At 46.9% G+C, this 24,824-nt stretch overlaps 1 protein-coding gene across 3 annotated transcripts in view; it reads right to left on the minus strand.

Annotated features, from left to right (window-relative positions):
• Positions 1-24,824, minus strand: part of LOC119376001 (spliceosome-associated protein CWC27 homolog) — a 381,331-nt gene that overhangs the window by 278,241 nt on the left and 78,266 nt on the right. For all 3 annotated transcript variants that reach the window (XM_037646002.2, XM_049411346.1, XM_049411347.1), the window contains exon 4: positions 11,715-11,813. In XM_037646002.2, the coding sequence (XP_037501930.1) occupies positions 11,715-11,813 (99 nt within the window). The remainder of the gene's footprint in view (positions 1-11,714; positions 11,814-24,824) is intronic.

Genomic DNA, 24,824 nt, shown 5'->3' on the forward strand with positions numbered 1-24,824 from the left:
TCAAGGAACACGCAAGGGACGTCACGAAGGCCACACATGCCAAGACAGAATTAGTTGACCACTGCCTGACGAAAGGACACGTGTTTGATCTCGATAATGCGACGACATTGGTGCAGGAGAAATGATGGGGTCTAAGAACAGTTGTTGAGTCATGGTTCATTCACCGTAATCAAACTGCATGCAATAGCACGCCAGCGCCCGTGGCGTCTACTATGTGTCTTTGTCCGTGTGTTCTTTAGCGCTGCCCCAAACAAGTCCGACGATGAACCAGCTCGCCCAAACCAAAGTTTTGCTAGAACATGCAATAGTCATCGTGGCCCCCTGCCAGATGTTTACGGCAAGATATAAGCGCGATGTATTCTCTCATTTGATGTCATTTGTGTACTGACGATGCCACCCAGATAGGTGGTGAAACGTCTATCTTTTGTTATGTTTTATGTTGAGTAAAGCCAGTGTTTGAAAAAAGTTTAAGATGAATTCCCCTGGCTTTTGGAATATTTTCGCACAAATCCGATAGCGTTACGGAAGTGCCCTCCTTGGCCCTTTGACGGAATACATTGGCCCCTCGACGAAGGTCGTCCGTCAAGGCTGCCACCAGCGCTTTAACTACAAGTGTCTGAACGGCAACGTGGTTCCAAAAAGCCTGCACTGCCGGGCACTGGTCGACACACCCAAGCTCGCAAGGGACTTCAGCATGAGCTGCCTAAAAGCCCGCATTCAGGAGAACAAGCAGCTAATCATCCAGGCAAGACGTCAAGTTTGCACATCCGAGAAATTCCTTCGAATGAAACTACACGTCACCGACTTCAGTGAGGTTCTCGAAGCAAGAGCGAGGGCGGAAGCTCTTGAAAGAGAAAAGTGCACACATGCGCACGACAAGAAACTGGCTCAGCTGCTACCCAATCTTCTGCAAGGACATTCTGGGGCCACAAGCGTACATAACCTGTCTCAGAAACTACTGTCACCGGACCAAGTGAGCGTTCTCTCAAAGAGGATGGACTTTGCTATAGCCCCAGAGGTGATTCCAAAACGTGACATCGTTGCAGAGACTGAGGAGTGTTTTCGTGACTTGAAAGACACTGCGGCTGTAAGCCTTGCTTGTAGCCGCATTGTGAACATTTTGGCTAGTTCCCGAACGACTCGGTCGAATCTCATTTTTGGTGAACGTGCTGCGCTAGAAGACCTGAGGTCTGATCCATCTGTCCTGGTCCTGGAAGCCGATAAGGTTAAAGGCATCGTTGTAATGGACCGAAAGGACTATGAAAGCAAAATGCAACTCATTTTGGATGATCACTTGCACTTGCAAAAGATGCAGCAGGATCCCACTTTAAGTTGTGAAAGCCAGTTGGTCGAATATTTGTGCAGGCTAAAAACGAAAGGAATGGTTGACCAGTCGTTATACCATCGTCTTTTTTCGTCTGACGGGGCAACGCCGAGAGCTTACGGACTGCCGAAAGTTCACAAAGATGGCTGCCCCCTGTAGCCTATTGTTTCTTTTGTTGGATCCCCGACATACAACTTGTCAAAGTTTTTAGTTAAAATTTTGAGGCTACCTGCGGAAGGAAACACGCTTGCGGTTATGAATTCAAAAGAATTTGTTACTGCGATACGTCAGCAGCGGCTTGGTGATGAAGATGTTATGGTATCTTTCAATGTCATGTCTTTATTCACCAAAGTGCCAATAAAATTGGCTACAGATATAATCGAGAGACGACTGCAGGATTATTGCACCTTGTCAAGCCGCACTTCTCTGACTGTAGATGATGTCATGATTTTGCTGAGGTTCTGTTTGAAGCAAACATATTTCACTTTTGCGGGAATCGTATACCACCAAATAGAAGGTGTACCGATGGGCAGTCCCGTGTCGGTAATCGTGGCAGACCTGTTAATGCAACACGTGGAAACTACATTTTTGTCGACCTTGGCCTTTCCTGTAAAAATGTACTGTCGCTATGTAGATGACACTTTCATCATTGTGAAACAGCAAAATCTGCATGCTATGCATGTGGCACTAAATAGCATCGATACAGCCATCCAATTCACTTGTGAAATGGAGGATGGTGGCACTCTCGCCTTTCTAGATGTTCTGGTACGTCGGAGCGAGGGCGGTTCATTGGAGGCAGCCGTATACCGCAAATCTTGCGATAGCGGCAGTGTGCTGAGTTTTGACTCGCACCACCCTGCCGAACACAAGTATGCTGTTGTGTGTACACTTTTGTCACGCTGCGACACGCTGTCGTCGACGCAGACCCTGAGGAAGCGTGAAGAAACAAATGTTGCCAGTGTCCTGAATAAAAGGAGCTACCCTCAGCGGTTTGTCGACGATATGCGACGCCGCATGCGAAGACCTCGCAAGACTGGGACCATTAAGGCAACTTCTTTTGTGTGCATCCCATATGTTCGCGGTGCGTCTTACGTCCTTTGGGTGTTCGAGCTGTTTTTAAACCCATGCACACGCTAGCAAATGTGTTCGCCAAACCAAAGAACCGCACCCCCCCACCCCCCGGACGAACAAAGTGGAGTTATATACAAGGTGGACTGCATGGACTGTGATGCCAGCTACATAGGCGAGACGGGGCGACGACGTCATACTCGTCTCAACGAACACGCAAGGGACGCCACGAAGGCCACACATGCAACGCGTGCCAAGACGGAATTAGTTGACCACTGCCTGACGAAAGGACACGTGTTTGATCTCGATAATGCAATGACATTGGCGCGGGAGCAACGATGGGGCCCAAGAAAAAATTTGTTGAGTCATGGTTCATTCACCATAATCAAACTGCATGCAATAGTCATCGTGGCCCCCTGCTGGATGTTATGGCAAGATATGAGCACGTTGTATTCTCTCATTTGATGTCATTTGTGTACTGACGATGCCATCCGTATAGGTGGCGAAACGTCTATCTTTTGTTATGTTGTTATGTTGAGTAAAGCCAGTATTTGAAAAAAGCTTAAGATTGAAGACATCCTTGCCTTGTGCAAGAAAGCCGACACGAGCATGACGGAGTTTGACAGAATCAGGAATATTCTGAGAGGCATCGACGACGACGCCTTCACCGTGCTGTTGGCCAAAAACCCTCGCATGGTGGCAGAGGTCATCACACTGTGCCACAGCTACGAGGAGCTGCGCCAGCAGCGCTTGATGACCTGTCGCCTGCCATCACGCAACGCTGATTCGCGGGCTTGTCGGCCATTTCTGACCACTCCACCTTGCTCGCCGAAATGAAGTCATTCGTGCGTGAGGAAATTGCCCGCCAGGTCCCTCTACTGGCTTTCACTCCACCGCAACATCTTGAACAGCCGTCAACTACACTTCTGCCTCCCCTCCGCCGAGCAATTCAGCAAGAAATCGCGGAGGTCATTCCCGAATACCACCAGCCGCCTCCAGTGCCTGCGCCACTCAGCTACGCGCAAGCTGTAGCCAGGCCACCCTCGGCGATTCCTGAGGCTGGCCCGCTCACTTACGCCGAAAGCCGTTGCCAGACCCCAGGCCTTCGACGCGGCTGTGCTGCCTACATACGTCGACGTCATCCACAGGCCCCGACTGTAGCCCACCATGCAGTCATATCAGCAGCCGTCTCGTCCATCACGTTCTGCGACATGGATGGGACCCATGAACAGATGGCGCACTTCTGACAACCGCCTCATCTGCTTTGCATGCGGTTGCGCCGGTCACGTCACACACTATTGCAATCGTGTGCAGCCGCCTCGGGTTGCATCAACACTCACCAGCCAATCAAACCGCCCTTATTATGACCAACCGCCGCCTATGTCACCAACGTCCCGCCCCGAACCATCTACCCGCCGTCACGCACTGTCGCTGATGCGGCCATGTGCGGTCCCACGCAACCAGGAAAACTAGTCATCGCAGTCCACGAGGCAAGGGCTGCAATGCTATCAAACTGCGAAAGCCCTCAGCAAAGCCCATCAAACGTGATAGACGTTCTTGTGGATGGTGTTCGCGCATCTGCCCTTATCCATTATGGATAAGGGCAGATGCGCGAATGCCTCAGTAGAGCAGAACCCCTGGAAGACGCACAAGTTATGGACGCACCGGGTGACACGCACTGCGCCAGCTCCTGTACAGTACTCACGGATTGAAACAAGACAATTTAGGGCTAAGTTATGCACATACTTTCGTCTACACCGTCTTCAGTTCGGGTAATACCGACCTAATTTCGACTCAAAAGCGTAGATTAGAGCCAACATTATTTTTAGAGGGCAGATTCATCGCGACATGACGCGTTTATCTCAAGAAATTGCAAATGCCAGTCTTTATGCTAAAAAATTTGATGTCTCATTTGAATCCGTGAGTACTGTACACTCAGTGATGTTTCCACATCTGATTAGTCATCCGCTGATGTACTTCGTTCCTCGATTGCTGACAACCTTACGTCGCTGGAGAGTTCACAGCTTCTATGCATCTTGAAAGAATTTCGTTCTTCGTTCCATGTCGCGCAAACTTCTCTCGGCCGCACGTCTGCTGTCACGCATCACATCGACACTGGCACCCAACCACCACTGCGGCAACGTCCATATTGCGTATCTCCAGCAGAGTGTCGTGTAATTAACGAGCAAGTCGAAGACATGCTTCGCCACAATGTTATTCGACCCTCAAACAGCCCGTAGGCGTCTCTTGTCGTTCTCGTTGCGAAGAAGGACGGCTCTGTGCGGGTCTGTGTGCACTACCGAAGATTGAATAAGATCGCCTGTAAGGACGTTTATCCCCTACCTCGAATAGACGACGCCATTGACAGTCCGCAAGGAGCGGAATTCTTTTCATCGCTCGATTTGTACTCGGGGTATTGGCAAGTCCCCATGGCTGATGACGCTTGACCGAGGACCGCCTTTGTGACGCCCGACGGCTTGTACAAAATCCGCGTCATGCCGTTTGGGCTGTGTAATGTGCCCACGACCTTTGAGCGCATGATGGATACCGTTCTGCGCAACTTGAAATGGCACACGTGCCTGTGCTACCCCGACGACGATGTCGTTTTCGCCTGGACTTCTCCATGCATCTTCAATGCCTGCGGCATGTTTTGGCATGCCAGGCTACAAGTGAATCTAAAGAAGTGCCGATTTGCAGCACGGCAGCTGACAATACTAGGCTACGTCGTGTCCAAGGACGGAATTCTCCCCGACCCAGCCAAGCATCGGGCAGTGACAGAGTTCCCCAAACCTACACACGTTAAAGAACTGCGCAGTTTCGTAGGACTATGCTCCTACTTTCGGCGCTTCATCTGAAACTTCGCGACTATCATATCTCCGCTGACGAAGCTCCTTGGCAGCAATGGGCCCCTCAATTCGTGGTCGTCAGACTGTGACGACGCTTTCGCAAAGCTTCGTCGTTTGTTGGCATCTCCTCCCATACTTCACCACTACGACCCTTACAGAGGTACACGCGGACACCAGCAGTGTTGGCCTCGGCGCTGTCCTTGCGCAGCGCAAACCTGGATCCCCGGAATATGTCGTGGCATATGCAAGTCGTACGCTTGCTAAAGCCGAAACCAACTACACCGTTACGGAGAAAGCCTGGCAATCATCTGGGCCCTTACAAAGTTCCGAACTTGTTTGTGTGGTCGCCCGTTTGATGTCGTCACCGACCATCATGCACTGTGCTGGTTGTCGTCATTGAAGGATCCAACAGGCCGTCTCGCCCGTTGGGCACTTCGCCTGCAAGACTACGACATCCGCGTGCTGTACCGCAACAGACACCAGCATGCTGACGCCGACACCCTGTCGTGCTCTCCCTTGCCTGACGACAATGCCCACAGCTCAGTGTCCCACTTTGCTGTTTCTTCCATTGATATTCACACTATTGCTACCGAACAGCGCACGGATCAATGGGTTGCCTCACTGAAAGACTTGCTGACTGTCCAGCAGCCACACCATTCACTCGCGCATTGCATCGTCAAGCCCACCATTTCGCCATTCGCGACGACCTGCTCCTATGACGCAATTACAACAGTGACGACCGCCAGTGGCTACTAGTAGTACCCCGCAGTCTGCGTTCTGACATATGTGAGTCGTTCCACTCTGATCCGCAGTGTACACTCTGGGGTATTGAAACCCTACCACCGCATTCGCCAACGGTACTTCTGGGCAGAAGTTCGTTCGCTCCTGCATCGATTGTCAGCGCCACAAAACTTCAACGCACCTGTTGCCAGCAGGTCTGCAACCTCTACCTTGCCCTGACCGACCATTTGGGCGGGTTGACATCGACTTGTATGGGCCACTTCCTCTGACATCTGCTGGTAACCGCTGGGCCGTCGTCGCTGTAGACCACCTCACGAGATACGCTGAAACTGCCGCCCTCCCTGCGGATACAGCACGCGATGTGGCCTCCTTCCTGCTCCACCGATTCATGCTGCGTCACGGTCCACCCCAGGAGCTGCTCAGTGATCGAGCCCGTGTCTTCTTGTCGGAAGTCGTCGAAGCCATTCTCAAAGAGTGCAACGTTGTTCACTGCAAAACTACTGCTTACCATCCGCAGACGAATGGCCTCACCGAACGCTTTAACCGCACACTCGGTGACATGCTCTCGATGTACGTCGCCACTGACCACACAAATTGGGATGCCATTCTGCCCTTCGTCACATACGCCTACAATACCGCCCTTCAGAGCACTACTGGTTTCTCACCTTTTTTCTTATTGTATGGCAGGCACCCGTCGCACACAACTGACACAATCCTTCCCTACAAGCCGGATCGATCTGAATGTACGCCTATTTCTGCCACAGCCAGACGTGCTGAGGAGTGTCGCGAGCTCTCCAAGACCTTTACTACGCATAACCAAGAGAAGCAGAAGAGCATTCGCGGTGACACCACCACTTCTGTGCCCACGTTCCTCCCTGGAGTGCTCGTATGGCTCTCGGTCCCCACCACTGTAACTGGCCTCTTTTCCTAACTACTGCCCAAATACGAAGGCCCCTACCGTGTCGTCGAACGCACATCCTCGGTCAACTACCTGATTGAACCCGTCGAACCATCTTCGGACATGTGCCGTCGAGGGCGCGACATTGTCAACGTGGAGCGCCTGAAGCCCTACCATGACCCACTCTAGTGACAAGCTGCTATGTCACCAGGCAGCTCCCTTTTCGTAACCGGGGTAATTGTAGCGAAGCGTTCGAACTCAGTAATGGGTTGTCCTCTTGAGCGGCTTCTAGTAGGTCGTCCTCTTCTCTGAGAGCACGCCCCTCGTGCTGAGAGTCGGCCCAGCCTTGACTGTCGCTGTCATGCATTGTCGCCGAGTGCCCGCTAATAAACGTCTTTACAGCTGCATTATGTGATACTAGCAAGTGCAGCTGATCTTGCATTTACTATGTTACACTTTTACTTATGTGTTTGCGGTTTCTGATGTCAGTGTTGAAAATGGAAGACGATGACGGTCTCACACCACGCGCCTACAACCATCAGTACAATTAGTGTGGCATGAAAGGGGAAAGAAGAAGGGAGCCATGCCGTCGGTCTCTGTTCTTTACATTTGGTGCTGTGAAACCCAAGACTATGACTGCGGCTCGAACTGAGACCAAGACGGCAACTCATGGATTGATGAGGCAGCGTCCGTCGCCTGGAGGTTCGCGAGGCGGGAGCCCCTTACGATAACTTCGGCTCTGGTCTGCCCTTGCCCTTCAGGACGACGGCTCGAGGTTCGCAAGGCTAGGATGACCACAAAGAAAGGAGAATCACATCCTGTCAGCCCAGACCTCGGTGCAGCCAACGGTATGTCTGCCCATCTACTAGATATTCCCTTCGGTGACAACTTCGAGGCTAGCGAGGCCAGGACGATGAAGTTTTGCTACGATGACGGCCATCCTGCAGGCCTAGCCCTCGAAGCTAGCGACTGTTCACTACTCGACCTGCAGTGCTTGCGTGGCGATACTCAATTCAAGGATCCCGAAGTCGGAATGCTGAAGCCTTTGCACGAGAGTAACTGCGAAGGGCTTAACCCTGGATCAGATAGCGCCACGCCAACATCGTTGATCTTAACACGTAACGACTGTGGAATCACGAGCCGCAAATTGGCAAGCTCAAGGAATATTGCTTATATCTTGAATTGACGAGGCAGGAATTGAAGAAAGTGGACCGCCATATTTATGACGCTATACCTCTTGAAGAACTAGAAAGCGACGTCGAAAGTTGTGAAAACTTTGACTTAGACCTCTTAAAGGGCCCCTCACCAGGTTTGACAATTTTGAGCTGACGAGCGCAATGCATGCACTGGGCGTTCACGATTACGTCTGCCATAATTTGCAACATTACGCGCCACGTAAATGGGTCCAAATTTCAAGCTGAACGCCGCTTGCCCTTCTTCTCGCGGCCGCGCACCCAGAGAATGAGGGGATGACGTACATGAGAGAATGGCCCTACGTAGATGGTAGTGCTGTGACGTCGCTCCTCTACGTAGACGACTGTGCTCTGACGTCGCTAACAGTAGCACGTAACACTGTGATATTTATTTGACACGACGTGTAGTTGGTGTAATTTGTTGCTTGAATGGATATATAAAACTTGAGAGCAATAATAAAACACACAAACGGAATGTGTGCGTTTTCTGTTTTAATTTTTACTGCGAATCGCAGCGAGATTCGACACTAATCTACCTCCGTTTCGCACGCGTTCGTGTTCTCGCGCTTTGCGCATCGTGCAGACGCCGCCCTTTACAACGAAACTAATTTTCTACCGCGTTCCAGCGCTCATTAGGCTCAATTCTCCTCCTGCGTCTAACTAGATGTTCATGCGGCACACCGCTAGTCTCGCGTCCGTAAAAATGTTGCAGCTTTCGTGCTCACTTTCGTGCTCAGTAATAGGTTGAAAAGCCAAGTGATCGGCGAGGGTGCATTCGGCATAGCTTGCAGAGATGAAGCTCAAAGAACGCCGCCACAACACCACTCGCGTCTCGGGGGCTCGGGCGCTCGTGACATTATGTGCGCATGACGTGTTCATGCGTATGCGTTATGTGATCCTCCTGCTCGCGTGCCGAAGAGGGCAGGGAAGGGATTTGGCTAGCGAAGGCTACGCGGGGCGAGCAGCAAGGGTTTGCAGCTCGCCTCCTTGCATCATGGTTTCGCGCCGCTACAAATTATTGTTTTCCTCAGCTTCTAACCGACCGATTAGAAATATTCTTGTGGCATATTGCTCTTAATTGGGCTCGCAACAACTTGCAATGTCTAACTAAAATTCGTTAGGTCACCTGGTGAGGGGCCCTTTAAGGGCGATATCAGACCTTCAACTTCGATTAGCGCAATTTGAGAAAAGACCGTTGTATGCACTCGCACAAATAGCAGAAAGTTCACTGGTGTTGTCTAAATAAAATTCAATTTGCCCGCACGGCGAGGGAATGCCCATCGATGGCAGCGGAAACAAAACTGCCGGTGTAAGGAATTCCACTGCCCATTCGCGACACGGGTTAGGTAATGGAACTCTCGGGATAAGCGGTGCAAAAAATGAAAAAGTGATGCAAGGTCCGATTGAGCAGAAGTCTGAAACGAGTTCCTGCTATTGTACCAAGAATAACGTCGTAGGACTTGATGCTCTATCGTCTGTCGCTTGTGGGAGCCTTGAAGACGTTTCCAATATTCAGATCCAACACGACTGTGATAGCGGGAAATGTGTGTCACGAAGACTGAAGGACCAAGCCAGGGATAAATGGAAGTTCGCGAGAGAACAAGCGTGCAAATCCTGTTGGACATGACACGTGTGGATCCCTATCGGCCGCACGAACCACGATCTCGGCCATCGGGATGGCAGGCCTAAAGGAGAGAGGACACTTCTGTAGTATGCGATCGAAGAGGCGCAGCAATCACGCTCAAGGCGTAAAGGAAACAAGCACAAAACGAAAGCACCTGACAGCTTGGAAAGGCAGAATGATGCCATCGAAAGGAAAGAAATTCAGGAAAAGAATGAAACGACGGGCCACTCATGTGAGAGCCAAAGACCTGGAAGCAAAGAACGTAAGAGCACGTAAAGACCTCCAAAGACGACACTTCATACCAAGAACGTTCGAGGCACCGACTGACTTAACCACATGCAAGCAGCGCCTTCATGCAGGAAGACCGACTGTAATTAGTGATTACTCCAAACACTTCAAACATCGATGGAAGAGAAAAGGCCCTTGCTAACATTCAGATTGCTCTGACTTGACTGCGCGACCACAGACTGGACTAGGACTATTGTGAACAACGTTTGATTGACTACACCGAACTAAAGGATCGTCAAAGTGCGTGCGGGACTAAACTGCGTTAAGTGGCACTTCGTGCTGGACGTTGAGTGCATCGCGCATCGACCTATGCAGCTAGAGAATGAAAAGGCCGCGCTACATGTTGCAAGTGACGTGAACTACCGCCCAGCCAGTGCGGTGGCTCGGCAGTGATTTGTTGTATTGTGCCATCCTTTTCTTTTCGCTTGTGTGTCATCCTTTTCTTTTCACTTCTTTGTCGTGGGTGGGAAGATATTGAAAATGGAAGACGATGACGGTCTCACACCACGCGCCTACAATCATCAGTACAATTAGTGTGGCATGAAAGGGGAAAGAAGAAGAGAGCCATGCTGTCGGTCTCTGTTCTTTATAGTCAGGCTGTATAAGGGAGCTGAGGCCTTCGTCAGGCATTCCAGCCTTTAGCCCCGGCTTCCTCCTTTGTGTGAAAGGAAAAATAAACTTCACTTCACTTCCCACTCCGTTTTTGACTGCACATGGGCGCCACGATGGTGAGCTTCTTACGTTCGTGAAGGCAATGCGTCTGTGCAGCGTACTTAGCGGTCTCGCACGAAGAGGCAGCATGAACGGTGGTGTGGTGCATTTGGGTTATACGCATACCACTGCGCTAGGCCACCTGCACTACTGAGCAGTTAGCTGAGGATGCTCATCAGAAGGGTTGTCAGCAATTAAGCCATACCAGGCGCGTTTGCCGCCATCGCACTTCCATGTGTTTCTTGTGTTTATCCATAAAGACATCGCCACACCGGCCGCACTGCGCCGTGACAGTGGCCCGCTCAAATTTTCTATATGCTTCACCCCATACACTTTGGCATTGTGGCAAAGCTGCCTTTCTGACTCTGCTATGGCCGCGAAGGGATCGACTAACGAAAGCTCTGGTTTGAACCTAGAACCTACGAGATGATAAGACGTGGCAGGGGTGGGGGCTTTTTTAATTAATGCAATTTCGAACTTCGGATCTGAAATTTCAGATGTTCCTATACACTTATGTCTATGGGGCAGGTTAGGAACTCCGGACTCTAAGAGAGTGCACCCTTGTCCGCCACATCAGTGGTGCCACCACAGAAGTTGAAGGAGGAGGAGAGGTTGAGGAAACAGCATCTTTTCCTTTCTTGTTTAAAGTGCTGTCGACACTACATTGGTTGCACCAAATTGTGTAAATAAATACAATTCGGCCTCTGCAATGCCTCATTCTTGATAAGACTACTAGTGAACACCAGCCCTCCAGCTTTTCACCAACCTAGCCAAAGAAACGCTTTCACGTTGCTATCTCATAAGAATATGCTTCGTGATCCTCTGCAACTTGCTTCTGTAATTTCGCTTCGAAATATTTGAAAAATATTCTATTCGATTCGCACTCTAACTTTAATATTCAAATTCACTTGACACCCACAATTTTGCTATTTGCACAGCTCTAACTGACAATCAAAGAGAAGACATACACATGCATAATGCTGTTTGAAGCAAAAAGTCAGCTTATAGTGCAGACATTCACCTGTGTGGAGACAATCCGGTGTGGGTGCACTGGCCGGTCCTCTGAGTCCACTAGACCTTCCTCGAGACGCAGCATGTTGTACAGCGTTTCGCCAACCACCTAGGAATACCAGGCATCATGAGCCCAGCAGACGAACCATTCCTCGTTTATCGCAAATCAGTTCTGCGGAATTTTCCCCTTTCTTATTCCTCTTTTATAATAACAAATGATGCGAAACCATCTCAAAGTATTTTTACGAGGGCTGCACATGTCAAGGCAGCCACTGTTGCTAGGCTTTGTAACGTCATTACTGTAACAGTTCGTGTTGACAGTGAGATGCTGATGGACATGTGATCTTTAAACTCCTCAGATATTAGCACATGCGCAGGTGACTGGAATGACTGTCCACATGCTTTTCTACTTCTTTTGCTAATTACAGCCATAAGAAAAATGCCCACATTTTAATCAGGGTTGACAGCATTGCCATAGCCTCTCAGGTAAAGTGACATGGAATAATGCCAAAGACCCAAATAATGCCTGCAACATATTCATTAACTAAATGCAGCAATGACATAATACAGAGCCGTACAAGATGCAACAAAAATCTGCAGATGACACTGCTAGAAAGGATAAAGGATAAGGATTTTCACACATTTACAGTGATGAAAGACATTGGCATATGGTGTAAATATTCAAAAATCTAAAACAAGCTAAAAGGCGACTTAAAGGAAAATCTACTTTGAACTATGTAGACAAGTTTACAAGAAGCTTTAAAAGTTCGCAAAGAACATGGTTCTTTTTTCGGACTCTGTTGGCAAAACAATGCAGTTTTGTGACACAAGAATTGATAACTGACGCAGTCACCTTATTCTGGCAGAGAAATTCAACAGTCATTTTTCATTTTCTGGGCCATTACAAAATAACTAAAAATGCAAATAAAAAAGCAACAATTAATAGAAAGACATCAGCTGTATTTTCTTAATCATCAATGGCAGAAGCATGTCTAGTCTCTCTCCCATCTTGCCATATTATGCAGCTTTCCAATGCATCAGCACAAGAGACTATCAATAGCAGAGCACTATTAAAATGCTTATCACACAACACCAATCTGGTTTCCAGAAAGAGAAGTGATGGGAACTGCTCCACTAAATGTTAAGGCACAGTGCGGCATGGCCAGCATGAAGCAAGTGTCCTTGGATGAGAGCTCCGACAGTTCGGATGAGTGAGATACCTCAACAAATAAAGTTTTGTGCCTAACTTTTCTTTGTCGATTTTGTTGCCTCGAGGTAAAGGGGGGTCGATCGCTGTTTCACTTCGACCTATACTACGCATAATACAGTAGTTCCTGGGATGCCGTTCCATACAACATTTCTAGACATTTCACCTGCTCAGTTTGTACAAGGGTCATTCCACGCCAACTGCCCCAGCCTTGGCGCTCGACCGCCTGTGCTTTGAATTAAAAAAATCGAGGACTATCTATCCAAAGCCAGAAGCCTTCCGCCAAAATATTTTTGGCGAAAAAAATTTTTCAGTGCCGCAAACCGTATGTGAAGTTTTTCGGAAACCTCAAAACTATGGTTCGTAAAATGCATTTTCAAAAAATCTCTTCTTCATAAATTAGGCTAGGACAAATTTTTTCCCATATAATGATTGTAGGCTTCTCACTTAAAATAAGTTTCACAAACGTTTACGCTTTCGTGGGTTTTTTGATGATGATATATGTTGTTTAATGGCGCAAGGGCCATTGATGGCCAAAGAGCGCCAGGAAATGGTGTCGGATGGGAACAATGATGATGTTTAATGGCTGTATAAGGGCCTAAGATTCTGTGCACTAAAGGTGCATAAAACATATATACAGTAGACTCCTGTTAAGACGAACTTGAAGGGACCGCGGTCATCTGTTCGTCTTATCAGGAGTTCGGCTTATCAGAAGTGCCCCCAAAAAGAGAGATGCTAACATGCCAAGCGCATCCAAATATGTTACTTGAAACACTGAATGCAGTAGACTTACAATGTGGGGCAAAAAGACAAGAAAAAGCATTTATTTGGCTCATCTAGATAAAGACTATGCCTTCAAGCAGAGTATTTACACGAATATTACGAGCACCCGATTTCGCGTGTTCAAAAATAAAAATGCTCGTGCTAACGCATCAAAATCATTAGGTTTTCTACGCCGTAATTTATACAGTTCTCCTTCCGATGTACGGAAACTCGCGTATCTTGCTTTAATCCGTCCGCAGCTAGAGTACGCCTCCTCCATTTGGTCACCGCATCAACAATACCTAATTAATATGTTAGAATCTATCCAGAACCGAGCCAGTCGATTCATTACGCGTAATTACAGCTACCCATCTAGCATAACACAGATTAAACAAGGCCTTGCACTCGAGCCACTAAAAATCCGCCGTGACATTTCCCTTTTATCACTATTCCACAAACTCATCCACACTAGCATGATGCCATCTGTTCACCTTAATCTAGCTCATCGAACTTCACGCCGATTACATAACAACCATAGCTTATCACGCATGTACGGTGAAACTGACGCGTTCAACCTTTCGGCTCTTCCACGAGCGATTCGATTGTGGAATGACCTACCAGATGATCTCGCATCACAGCGAGATCACGCAAAGTTTTTAAACAACCTTAAAAAATATTTATGCATCGAAATTTGATGTATGGCGTTGCAATGCTGTAACCGGTACGTTTTCTTTTTCTTTTTTTCCCCCTGTTTTTATTTTATCCTCTGTATTCAGTTATTTGCGAAAAACTCTTTCGGCAGTTATCATATCTTGTTAAACTGTTCGTGTTTAAATAGTTACTTTATATTATCTTTTGTGTAACGCCTTTAGACACTACATTTCGCTGTTTTAGTATATTTTGCATTACTATGTTCGTGTGTTCAGTTACATCTGTAATAATCTGTATTTCACCTATGTATATTTATATCTTTTTTATACACGCTGTATTGCCCCCCTTACACAATGCCCCACAAGGGCGCTGTAAGGTACTCATAAATAAATAAATAAATATTTGCTACCACATTTTAATGATAAAACTGTAACACGCTATGTTGACGATTAGAAAAAAAAATTAAGAGACAAGCACAATTTTCCCTCAAAGAATGTAAAATTTATTGTCCTGGCAGTTTTCTTCTGTGAGCCTGTTTTGCTGGCTCGAAGATCACTTCTGGACACACCTCGGTCGCGTGCTGTTGCCTTGACAAAGTCATTATACGCTGAGTTGCTTAAGAAAGTCTGCAAGGTTTTCTTCGAGGTCCGGATATTTTCCCGTTTTCAGCCCGTAGTAACTTTTCCTGATCGACGTGCAGCTGAAGATATCCCATAGGGCTACTCACGGTCACAAGCCTCGCCATGAAAAAGACACGACGCAGCTATATTCACTGTGCAAAATAGCCTTCCTTTGTCGTGCACTTCCATAATCAAAATGGCTCATCACAATTTGCACTTCAATACATGTGCTCAGCCGCCATTGTGTGATGGCGATGGCAATGCACCTGACCCCTCTGACAGGAGTGCGCCGCGATCGTGGTTTCGGTTTCGTACTCGATTGTAATGCACAGACCATTTTTGTTCCTGTTGTCGATTTCTTTTTTTTTTTCCCACTCCCCTTGCGTTTGCCCCCTCTGACCACGGCGGAGGGGCCCCAAGCTCTTGTGTTGTTCTGTTCTCCTTTGTACTCCAGCTGGGAAGCCGAAGAACGGGGGGGGGGGGGGGGGGGGGGGGCACAAAAGGACGCAATGGCTTGGGGGTCCAAGTTGTAAATCCCCCACTCTTTTTGTTGCTTTCTTTGCTGATAAAGCCCACACCTCCCCCACCCACAGGTTGGGGTTGAGAGGGGATACCGGCTTTATCCGCTGACCGGTCTTCGTTTATCTCGCGCCCTCCGCGTCGCGATTTGCTTCGCGTCTTTGCTCCAGGAAGTGCTTTTTTTTTCATCTTTTTTGCTTTTTCTCGGTCGCCTGAATGCCCCACGAAGACTGCAGTGTTCGTTTCGCAGAATCGCTAGCGTTGTTGATCATCGCGAAAGTTCGTCTTAACAGAAGAGTACAGTTGGGCGGTTCGTCTTAAGCGAATTTTTTTTGCATTGAGTCTATGGGAAACCAAACAAATGGTCCCGTGTTGTTCGGTATAAGCGAGAATTCGTCTTAACCGAGTTCGTCTTAACGGGAGTTAACTGTATATTAAAATCATGAAAGTGGAGTGAAGCGTGCATAGTGAAGACGAGTTCTAGGTGATCATGATGCTAAAATATAGGAGTGTTGTATTAGCACGGATGCCTCGTCAGCGCCCTTGGTCCCAAGGGCCAGGAGGCAGGTGCTCTCTTTTGATGTAGCATCCGCAGCAGCAGCCTCCCTTAGGAGGCCGTGCTACCGATCACCTGCGTAGATGACATGAAAAGTATGTACGTCCTTTAAAAAAGCATTCAATGTATCATATTTAAAAAGAGGTTCTCTACCTATGAACATCGCTGGATGAAGGGGTATGTGTTGCTTGAACGCCAGTGGAAAGTGTTTTTTTCTGTAAGCCTCTAGCTCAGAGCATTCAAGGAGTACGTGATGTACGGTAAGTGGATGGGCACATATGTCACAGCTGGGTGGGTCACCACAGGACAAAAGGTGTGTGGGTGTGCTGTGTGTGTGTGTCCTATTCTAAGCTGACAGAGAGTGACCTCTGTACGGAGTGTTTTTGATGTAGGTGGCCAGTTACCGAGGTATGGTTTGATCAAGTGTAACTTGATATGCGTATGTAGATCCCATAACTTCTGCCAGTAAGCCCTGAGATTTTTCCATATGTTTGGTTGACGTGGCCAGCTGGTCAGCCAACACATTTCCTTCGATCTCGCGGTGCCCTGGCACCCAGCACACGACATGTTGCTTGGACGCGTACGCCGCACAGAGTATTGAGTAGAGGAACATAATTACAGGATTTCTATGTTTTTTCAAATTTTTCAAAGCTTTCACGACACTCAAGAAGTCAGTGTATATAACTACCCTTGGTGTATTCAGTTCTTTATTGTGTTTAACTGCTACGAATAACGCATAAGCCTCATCTGTGAAAATGCTTGTGCTTGTGGGTAGAACACCGGCATCCGAGGAAGATGGGCCAACCGCTGCATATGACACGCCAGCATGGCACTTGGATGCATCATCATGATTTAAGTAGCGCACTGACGGACGAGGACAGAGAAAAAGAAGGTTCACAACACGGGCGCTTCTTTTTCTCTGTCCTCGTCCGTCAGTGCACTACTTAAATCATGATGAATCCGTACCAACTAGCTCAAGTTTCAATTCTCATGCTTGGATGCATCAGTATAATATTCTGGGCAGTCATATTTATGTTGCAGCTCTAGGAAATACAAGGGGGGCATGCTTTGTGACCGCTACGAAGGATGTGTCACAGTCTATAAGCTGCCACTGCCATGGCGGGAGCTGCATAGCGGGGGGAATAGGGTGGTATTCAAGCAGTGGGAGATTTGTTTCTTCAGCTAGCTCTCTAACACGCAGTGAGAAAGGGCGTGCCATTGTGGGCCGATTGCGAAAAAGCTGAGAGCTGGACAGATCGTTGATGGTGGAATATGTGGGCTGCTCACTGTTCGCGCTCATTTTAAGAAAATATATGAAAGAAGAATACGTTCTCTGCAGATGGAGCGACCACTCGTCCTATTCTACATAAAGGCTTTCAACTGGGCTTGTTCTAAATGTGCCTGTGGACAGGCGGATGCCTAGATGATGAACTGGGTCCAGCATTTTCAGAGCACTTGGCGTGGCAGAGTAATAGACTATTGACCCATAGTCGAGACGTGAGCGTACAAGGCTTTTATACAGATTCCCGAGGCACTTTCTGTCGCTTCCCCGTGTTGTGCGTGACAGCACCTTTAGGGTATTCATTGTTTTCATGCATTTATTTTTAAGATGTTTTATGTGTGGTACAAAGGTTAACTTTGCATCCAAAATTATACCTAGGAACTTATGTTCTTTGTTTACGGGCAGACGCTCACCCTTCATGACGATTTCAGGATCAGGGTGCAAGCCTCTTTTTCGTGAAAAAAGGACACAGGTGCTTTTCTGTGGGTTCAGTTTGAACCCGTTTTCATCAGCTCATTTGGACACCTTGTTAAGAGCAAGCTGAACCTGTCGCTCACAGATCCCAAGAGAGCACGATTGAAAACCTATCTGAACATCGTCAATGTATGTTGAATAAAACATATTACGTAGGATGTACAAAGGGAGAGAATTCACTTTTATAATAAAGAGCGTACAGCTGAGCAACCCAACCTGTGGCACTCTGGTTTCCTGTATAAATGTTCGGGACAAAACACTGCCCACTCAAACACGGAATGTGCGATCAGACAGATAACTTTCAATAGCATTGAACATACTACTGTATACCTGTGTGAGAGGTCTCTCAGTATCCTGAACCTCCACGTTGTATCGTAGGCCTTCTCCATGTCGAGGAATACAGAAAACTGATTATGAACAAAAGCTTAATGTATGCATGCCTCGATACATATGAGATGATCGGTGGCGGATCGGCCTTCTCTAAACCCGCACTGGTATGGGTCGAACAATTTGTTTGATTCGAGGAAGTGTAGTAAGCGGCAATTAATCATTTTTTCAAATACTTTGCAGAGGCAACTTGATAACGCTATAGGTCTGTAACTTGATACAGCAGAGGGATCCTTTTCCTGCTTTAAAATTGGAATTATAACAGCCTCCTTCCAAGAACAGGGGATCACACCCGAAAACCATATAAAATTGTAGAGCGTAAGGAGGGTCTCTTGTGTTTCAGAGGGTAGCTGCTTCAGCATCTCATACATTACGCAGTCAGAACCTGGGGTAGATGTATTACAACAGTTCAGTGCCGTTTGCAGTTCTGCTGAGCAGTATGGTTCGTTGTATGCCTAATTTTTTGCAGATTTTCTTTCTAACTTTTGTTTAGAATAACAGAGAGCTGAGCTAGTTGGTACGTATTCATTCTAAAAAGAGACAGGGCGTGCAAACACGGACACAAGAAAGAGATCAGGACACCACAAACGCCGACTAACAACTGAAGAGACGCACAACGGCTGAAAAGAAAGAAGGCACGAAAACTTATCTGCGCATGCCCATGCAACCGGCGAACCTATCAATCCGGCACGCGTGGCGGTCTACGTGGAAGATAACTGTTAAGGCATTTGATTTCATCTTTATGCAAGTTAATCGACGGTTGGCTCACGCATGCGCTACCACTATTCTCGATATGCCATGCTTCAATCATCAGGCGCGTTTCTTCATTTCTATGCCGGTACAACACTGCGCATTCATCGAATTTTGGCGTGCACTTACAATCTCGACAATGCAAAGATAGATTAGAAGGTGAGCCTCCTGTTAGCGATCTCTTATGTTCCAACAATCTCTGGTTAATGCATCTGCCCGTCTGTCCTACGTAGAAGCGGCCGCAGCTGAAAGGGACCTTATACACCACACTCGTACGGCAATCAGTGAATTTGTTGGTGTGTTTTACGAAACAATTATCGGTCCGCTTCTTGTCTTTTACTCGCTCATTCTTCCTCTGCACAGCGGCACAAATCTTACCTAGCTTATTGGCAGCCGTGAAAACAACATTAACGCCGTATCTACTTCCTACTTTCTTTAGCCTGTGAGATATGCAATGAATGTACGGAATACCTACGACACGTTTCTTCCTATCGCTTTCTGCAACCATGCTCGGACTTAACACAATAGACTTCTTTAAACGCTCAGCGACCGTGGCCACTGCATCACGAGGATACCCTACATCTAAAAGACGCGTAACCTGTGCGCTAAAGCTATCACTCATTTTGTGCTCACACGACTTGGTGAGGGCTGACTTAAGGCAAGACATGGCGATGCCGTTTTTTACAACCTTCGAGTGCTTCGACGAAAAATTTAACAGCGGTTTGGAAGATCTAGGAGAATACTGCCAGCACACGTGGTTCTTCTGGAACGTTAAGGAAATGTCTAGAAATTGTATTCCATTATTCTGAGGCACCTCTTTAGTAAAGCTCAGCCCTCCTCCATTTAATTCAAATTTTTCGCTCACGGAAGTTACCACCTTTTCAAAGTCCTCATCACTACAAAAAATCAAGTAGTCGTCCACATAACGAAAAACCTTAATAACCGAATTACCTAAGGTGCCTTCCAAAAGATTGTCAATCTTGCTAAGGTATAAATCACTAAGAACCGGAGCAACCTTAGAACCAATACATATCCCTGATTTCTGCACATAAACGCCTTCCTTCCAACCTACCAGCGTCGACTTTAAATACATGGAAAGGATTTCTAGAAATGCCCCGGTAGAAACACCACATTTATCGGTGAAAACCGTCTGGTCGCCTTGTTCGTTAATACATTCATTAACACATTTTAACAAGTCCTTATGCGGCAAAGAATAATATAGGTCTTCAATATCCATACTAAAAGCTTTACAACAGCCGGGGTTCTCCTCTGATAGGAACTGAACTAGCGCCTGAGAATTACGCATACGAAAAGGGTCTGAAAAACTCAAAGAGGTTAAGCAGTTCTGCAAATAACTAGATACAGCGACTTGCCAGGTGCCTTGCTCTGAAACGATTGCTCGAAACGGAATCTCGTTCTTATGTGTTTTGGCTGAAAAAACAATTCTAAAGTAAGTGATTTAGCCTTCTTGACATTACAAGCTATTCTCTCAAGATTATGTCTTAAAAAAAGGTCGACAGCACGTTGCCTAACTACCGATGGCTTAAGTTTTACCGTCCTAAAATTCTTTTCTATGGCTGTTAATGCTTTTTCTGAGAACAAACTGTCCGGCATAATTACAAAATACCCTTCCTTATCTGAAACTACTGGCCTGAGTTTCTTCTCAACACAGTAATTAACCAAAGGCCGGATAGGATCAGAACACTTGAGATGCATATTAGAACCCTTGATGCTAGCAACGCAGTCTGAAATGCAGTGGGAACGCTCTTCTTCAGAAACAAGTCTAGTGATTGTACGCGGCAAACTTAAAACGTCTATTGGTTTCAGGTTCGGCTTAAAACAGTATTTAGGACCTAAGGCTAGGGTTTTGCAGTGACTATCATCTAAGGCAGCTCCTCCAAGGACTAGCAAGTTATTTTGCGGTGAAACAGTAGAAATAATCTTCCTCTTACATGGTTGAAGTTCTCGAAGTTTTACCCTCCATATGAATTCCGCATGCTGGTTAGCTACCCTCATCCAGTCGGCGTATATCTGCTTCTGGCGGCGGTCGTCACGTGAAGTCGAGCAACGGACCTTGAGGCATTCCTGGTAAAATCTCACTTGACGCCATGATTCCGCGGTCAATATGGCACATATTGACCGCGGCGTCGGCGTTTGTGGTGTCCTGATCTCTTTCTTGTGTCCGTGTTTGCACGCCCTGTCTCTTTTTAGAATGAATACGTACCAACTAGCTCAGCTCTCTGTTATTCTAAGCTTCATTTCTAGTACTCTGAGCCCTTTTCCGTGTTCTCCTACTTATCTGAACAATCCTGCCTCTTTGGCTTCTTTAATTGCTATTTGCTTGGTCCGTGCTAGAACTTTTTCATGGTTTTCTAAGAATAGAGTTTGCCCAGTTGAAGTTCAGCTTTTGTGCGGCTTTCTGCAACCATCTACCGGACATGCCAGGAGGATATGTGCCATATTGACCGCGGAATCATGGCGTCAAGTGAGATTTTACCAGGAATGCCTCAAGGTCCGTTGCTCGACTTCACGTGACGACCGCCGCCAGAAGCAGATATACGCCGACTGGATGAGGGTAGCTAACCAGCATGCGGAATTCATATGGAGGGTAAAACTTCGAGAACTTCAACCATGTAAGAGGAAGATTATTTCTACTGTTTCACCGCAAAATAACTTGCTAGTCCTTGGAGGAGCTGCCTTAGATGATAGTCACTGCAAAACCCTAGCCTTAGGTCCTAAATACTGTTTTAAGCCGAACCTGAAACCAATAGACGTTTTAAGTTTGCCGCGTACAATCACTAGACTTGTTTCTGAAGAAGAGCGTTCCCACTGCATTTCAGACTGCGTTGCTAGCATCAAGGGTTCTAATATGCATCTCAAGTGTTCTGATCCTATCCGGCCTTTGGTTAATTACTGTGTCGAGAAGAAACTCAGGCCAGTAATTTCAGATAAGGAAGGGTATTTTGTAATTATGCCGGACAGGTTGTTCTCTGAAAAAGCATTAACAGCCATAGAAAAGAATTTTAGGACGGTAAAACTTAAGCCATCGGTAGTTAGGCAACGTGCTGTCGACCTTTTGTTAAGACATAATCTTGAGAGAATAGCTTGTAATGTCAAGAAGGCTAAATCACTTACTTTAGAATTGTTTTTTTCAGCCAAAACACATAAGAACGAGATTCCGTTTCGAGCAATCGTTTCAGAGCAAGGCACCTGGCAAGTCGCTGTATCTAGTTATTTGCAGAACTGCTTAACCTCTTTGAGTTTTTCAGACCCTTTTCGTATGCGTAATTCTCAGGCGCTAGTTCAGTTCCTATCAGAGGAGAACCCCGGCTGTTGTAAAGCTTTTAGTATGGATATTGAAGACCTATATTATTCTTTGCCGCGTAAGGACTTGTTAAAATGTGTTAATGAATGTATTAACGAACAAGGCGACCAGACGGTTTTCACCGATAAATGTGGTGTTTCTACCGGGGCATTTCTAGAAATCCTTTCCATGTATTTAAAGTCGACGCTGGTAGGTTGGAAGGAAGGCGTTTATGTGCAGAAATCAGGGATATGTATTGGTTCTAAGGTTGCTCCGGTTCTTAGTGATTTATACCTTAGCAAGATTGACAATCTTTTGGAAGGCGCCTTAGGTAATTCGGTTATTAAGGTTTTTCGTTATGTGGACGACTACTTGATTTTTTGTAGTGATGAGGACTTTGAAAAGGTGGTAACTTCCGTGAGCGAAAAATTTGAATTAAATGGAGGAGGGCTGAGCTTTACTAAAGAGGTGCCTCAGAATAATGGAATACAATTTCTAGACATTTCCTTAACGTTCCAGAAGAACCACGTGTGCTGGCAGTATTCTCCTAGATCTTCCAAACCGCTGTTAAATTTTTCGTCGAAGCACTCGAAGGTTGTAAAAAACGGCATCGCCATGTCTTGCCTTAAGTCAGCCCTCACCAAGTCGTGTGAGCACAAAATGAGTGATAGCTTTAGCGCACAGGTTACGCGTCTTTTAGATGTAGGGTATCCTCGTGATGCAGTGGCCACGGTCGCTGAGCGTTTAAAGAAGTCTATTGTGTTAAGTCCGAGCATGGTTGCAGAAAGCGATAGGAAGAAACGTGTCGTAGGTATTCCGTACATTCATTGCATATCTCACAGGCTAAAGAAAGTAGGAAGTAGATACGGCGTTAATGTTGTTTTCACGGCTGCCAATAAGCTAGGTAAGATTTGTGCCGCTGTGCAGAGGAAGAATGAGCGAGTAAAAGACAAGAAGCGGACCGATAATTGTTTCGTAAAACACACCAACAAATTCACTGATTGCCGTACGAGTGTGGTGTATAAGGTCCCTTTCAGCTGCGGCCGCTTCTACGTAGGACAGACGGGCAGATGCATTAACCAGAGATTGTTGGAACATAAGAGATCGCTAACAGGAGGCTCACCTTCTAATCTATCTTTGCATTGTCGAGATTGTAAGTGCACGCCAAAATTCGATGAATGCGCAGTGTTGTACCGGCATAGAAATGAAGAAACGCGCCTGATGATTGAAGCATGGCATATCGAGAATAGTGGTAGCGCATGCGTGAGCCAACCGTCGATTAACTTGCATAAAGATGAAATCAAATGCCTTAACAGTTATCTTCCACGTAGACCGCCACGCGTGCCGGATTGATAGGTTCGCCGGTTGCATGGGCATGCGCAGATAAGTTTTCGTGCCTTCTTTCTTTTCAGCCGTTGTGCGTCTCTTCAGTTGTTAGTCGGCGTTTGTGGTGTCCTGATCTCTTTCTTGTGTCCGTGTTTGCACGCCCTGTCTCTTTTTAGAATAAATTAACTTTTGTTGTTCTATTCGTGCTTTGTACCTTTGGAAGGTTTCGGAGTAGTGTGAGGAGCTCGATATGTGTTCAAGATGTGTGTCAAGAAAATTAGCTTGATCCCCCAGGGTTTCCTCGAGGCTATTCACTAATGGCAGGGAATACGTTTGTTGGCCCTTAATTTTCTTCACCTTATTCCACACTTTTCCCTCATCTGTGTACGAGTTGATACTCGATATGAACTTTGTCCAGCTTTCTCGTCTAGCTTGTCGACGCGTTCTCCTTGCCTGCGATGTGACCTGCCTGAAATGTTCCAGGTTTTCTACTGTTGGAGAATCGCAAAGCAACGCCCACGCTTTGTTCTGATTCATCCGTGCTTTCCTACATGCATCGTTCCACCATGGAACTCGCCGCTTAGAACCCAAGCCGCTCGTTTGGGCAATACGTTTAGATGCGGCATCAAGTATAAAAGCTGTAAAATAAGTGACAACGTCATGTATGGTCAAGGTGGACAGCTCAGTCCAAGTCGTGTGTAAGGGTTCGATACTGTTCCCAATCAGCTGAGTCAACATTCCATCGAGGAACCTGCGGGGGTAGTTGGTCTTTGTTCGACGTACTCAGGGTGATTGGGAAGTGGCCACTTCCATAAGGGTTTTTAAGAACGTTCCATTTAAAAATGGGTAAGAGGGACGGTGATGTAATGCTAAGATCTATGGAGGAGTATGAGTTGTTTCCGAGGCTAAAATACGTAGGCTCCTTCATATTTAAAAGACATAGAATAGACGAAAAAAGGAGCTGTTCAATGAGACGTCCTCGAGCATCACAGCGAGAATCGCCTCAGAGGACATTGTGTGCATTAAAATCACCTGGAATCAAAAAGGGCTCTGGGAGTTCATCTATCAATATATCTAAATCGCGTCTGTGAAGCTGATGATGTGGCCGCATATGCACGGAGCATATGGTAAGGAGCTTATTAAAAAGTACAGCTCGAATAGCCACTGCCTCAAGGGCCGTTTGGAGCTTCAAATGCTCGCATGCTATACTTCTATCAGCTTTTAACAAGACTGTTATCAGCTATAATGGCCACACCGCCAGATTATACGACTGCATCATCGC

The sequence above is a fragment of the Rhipicephalus sanguineus genome, unplaced genomic scaffold (assembly GCF_013339695.2).
Source record: "Rhipicephalus sanguineus isolate Rsan-2018 unplaced genomic scaffold, BIME_Rsan_1.4 Seq10638, whole genome shotgun sequence".
In the NCBI taxonomy this organism is placed as follows: domain Eukaryota; kingdom Metazoa; phylum Arthropoda; class Arachnida; order Ixodida; family Ixodidae; genus Rhipicephalus; species Rhipicephalus sanguineus.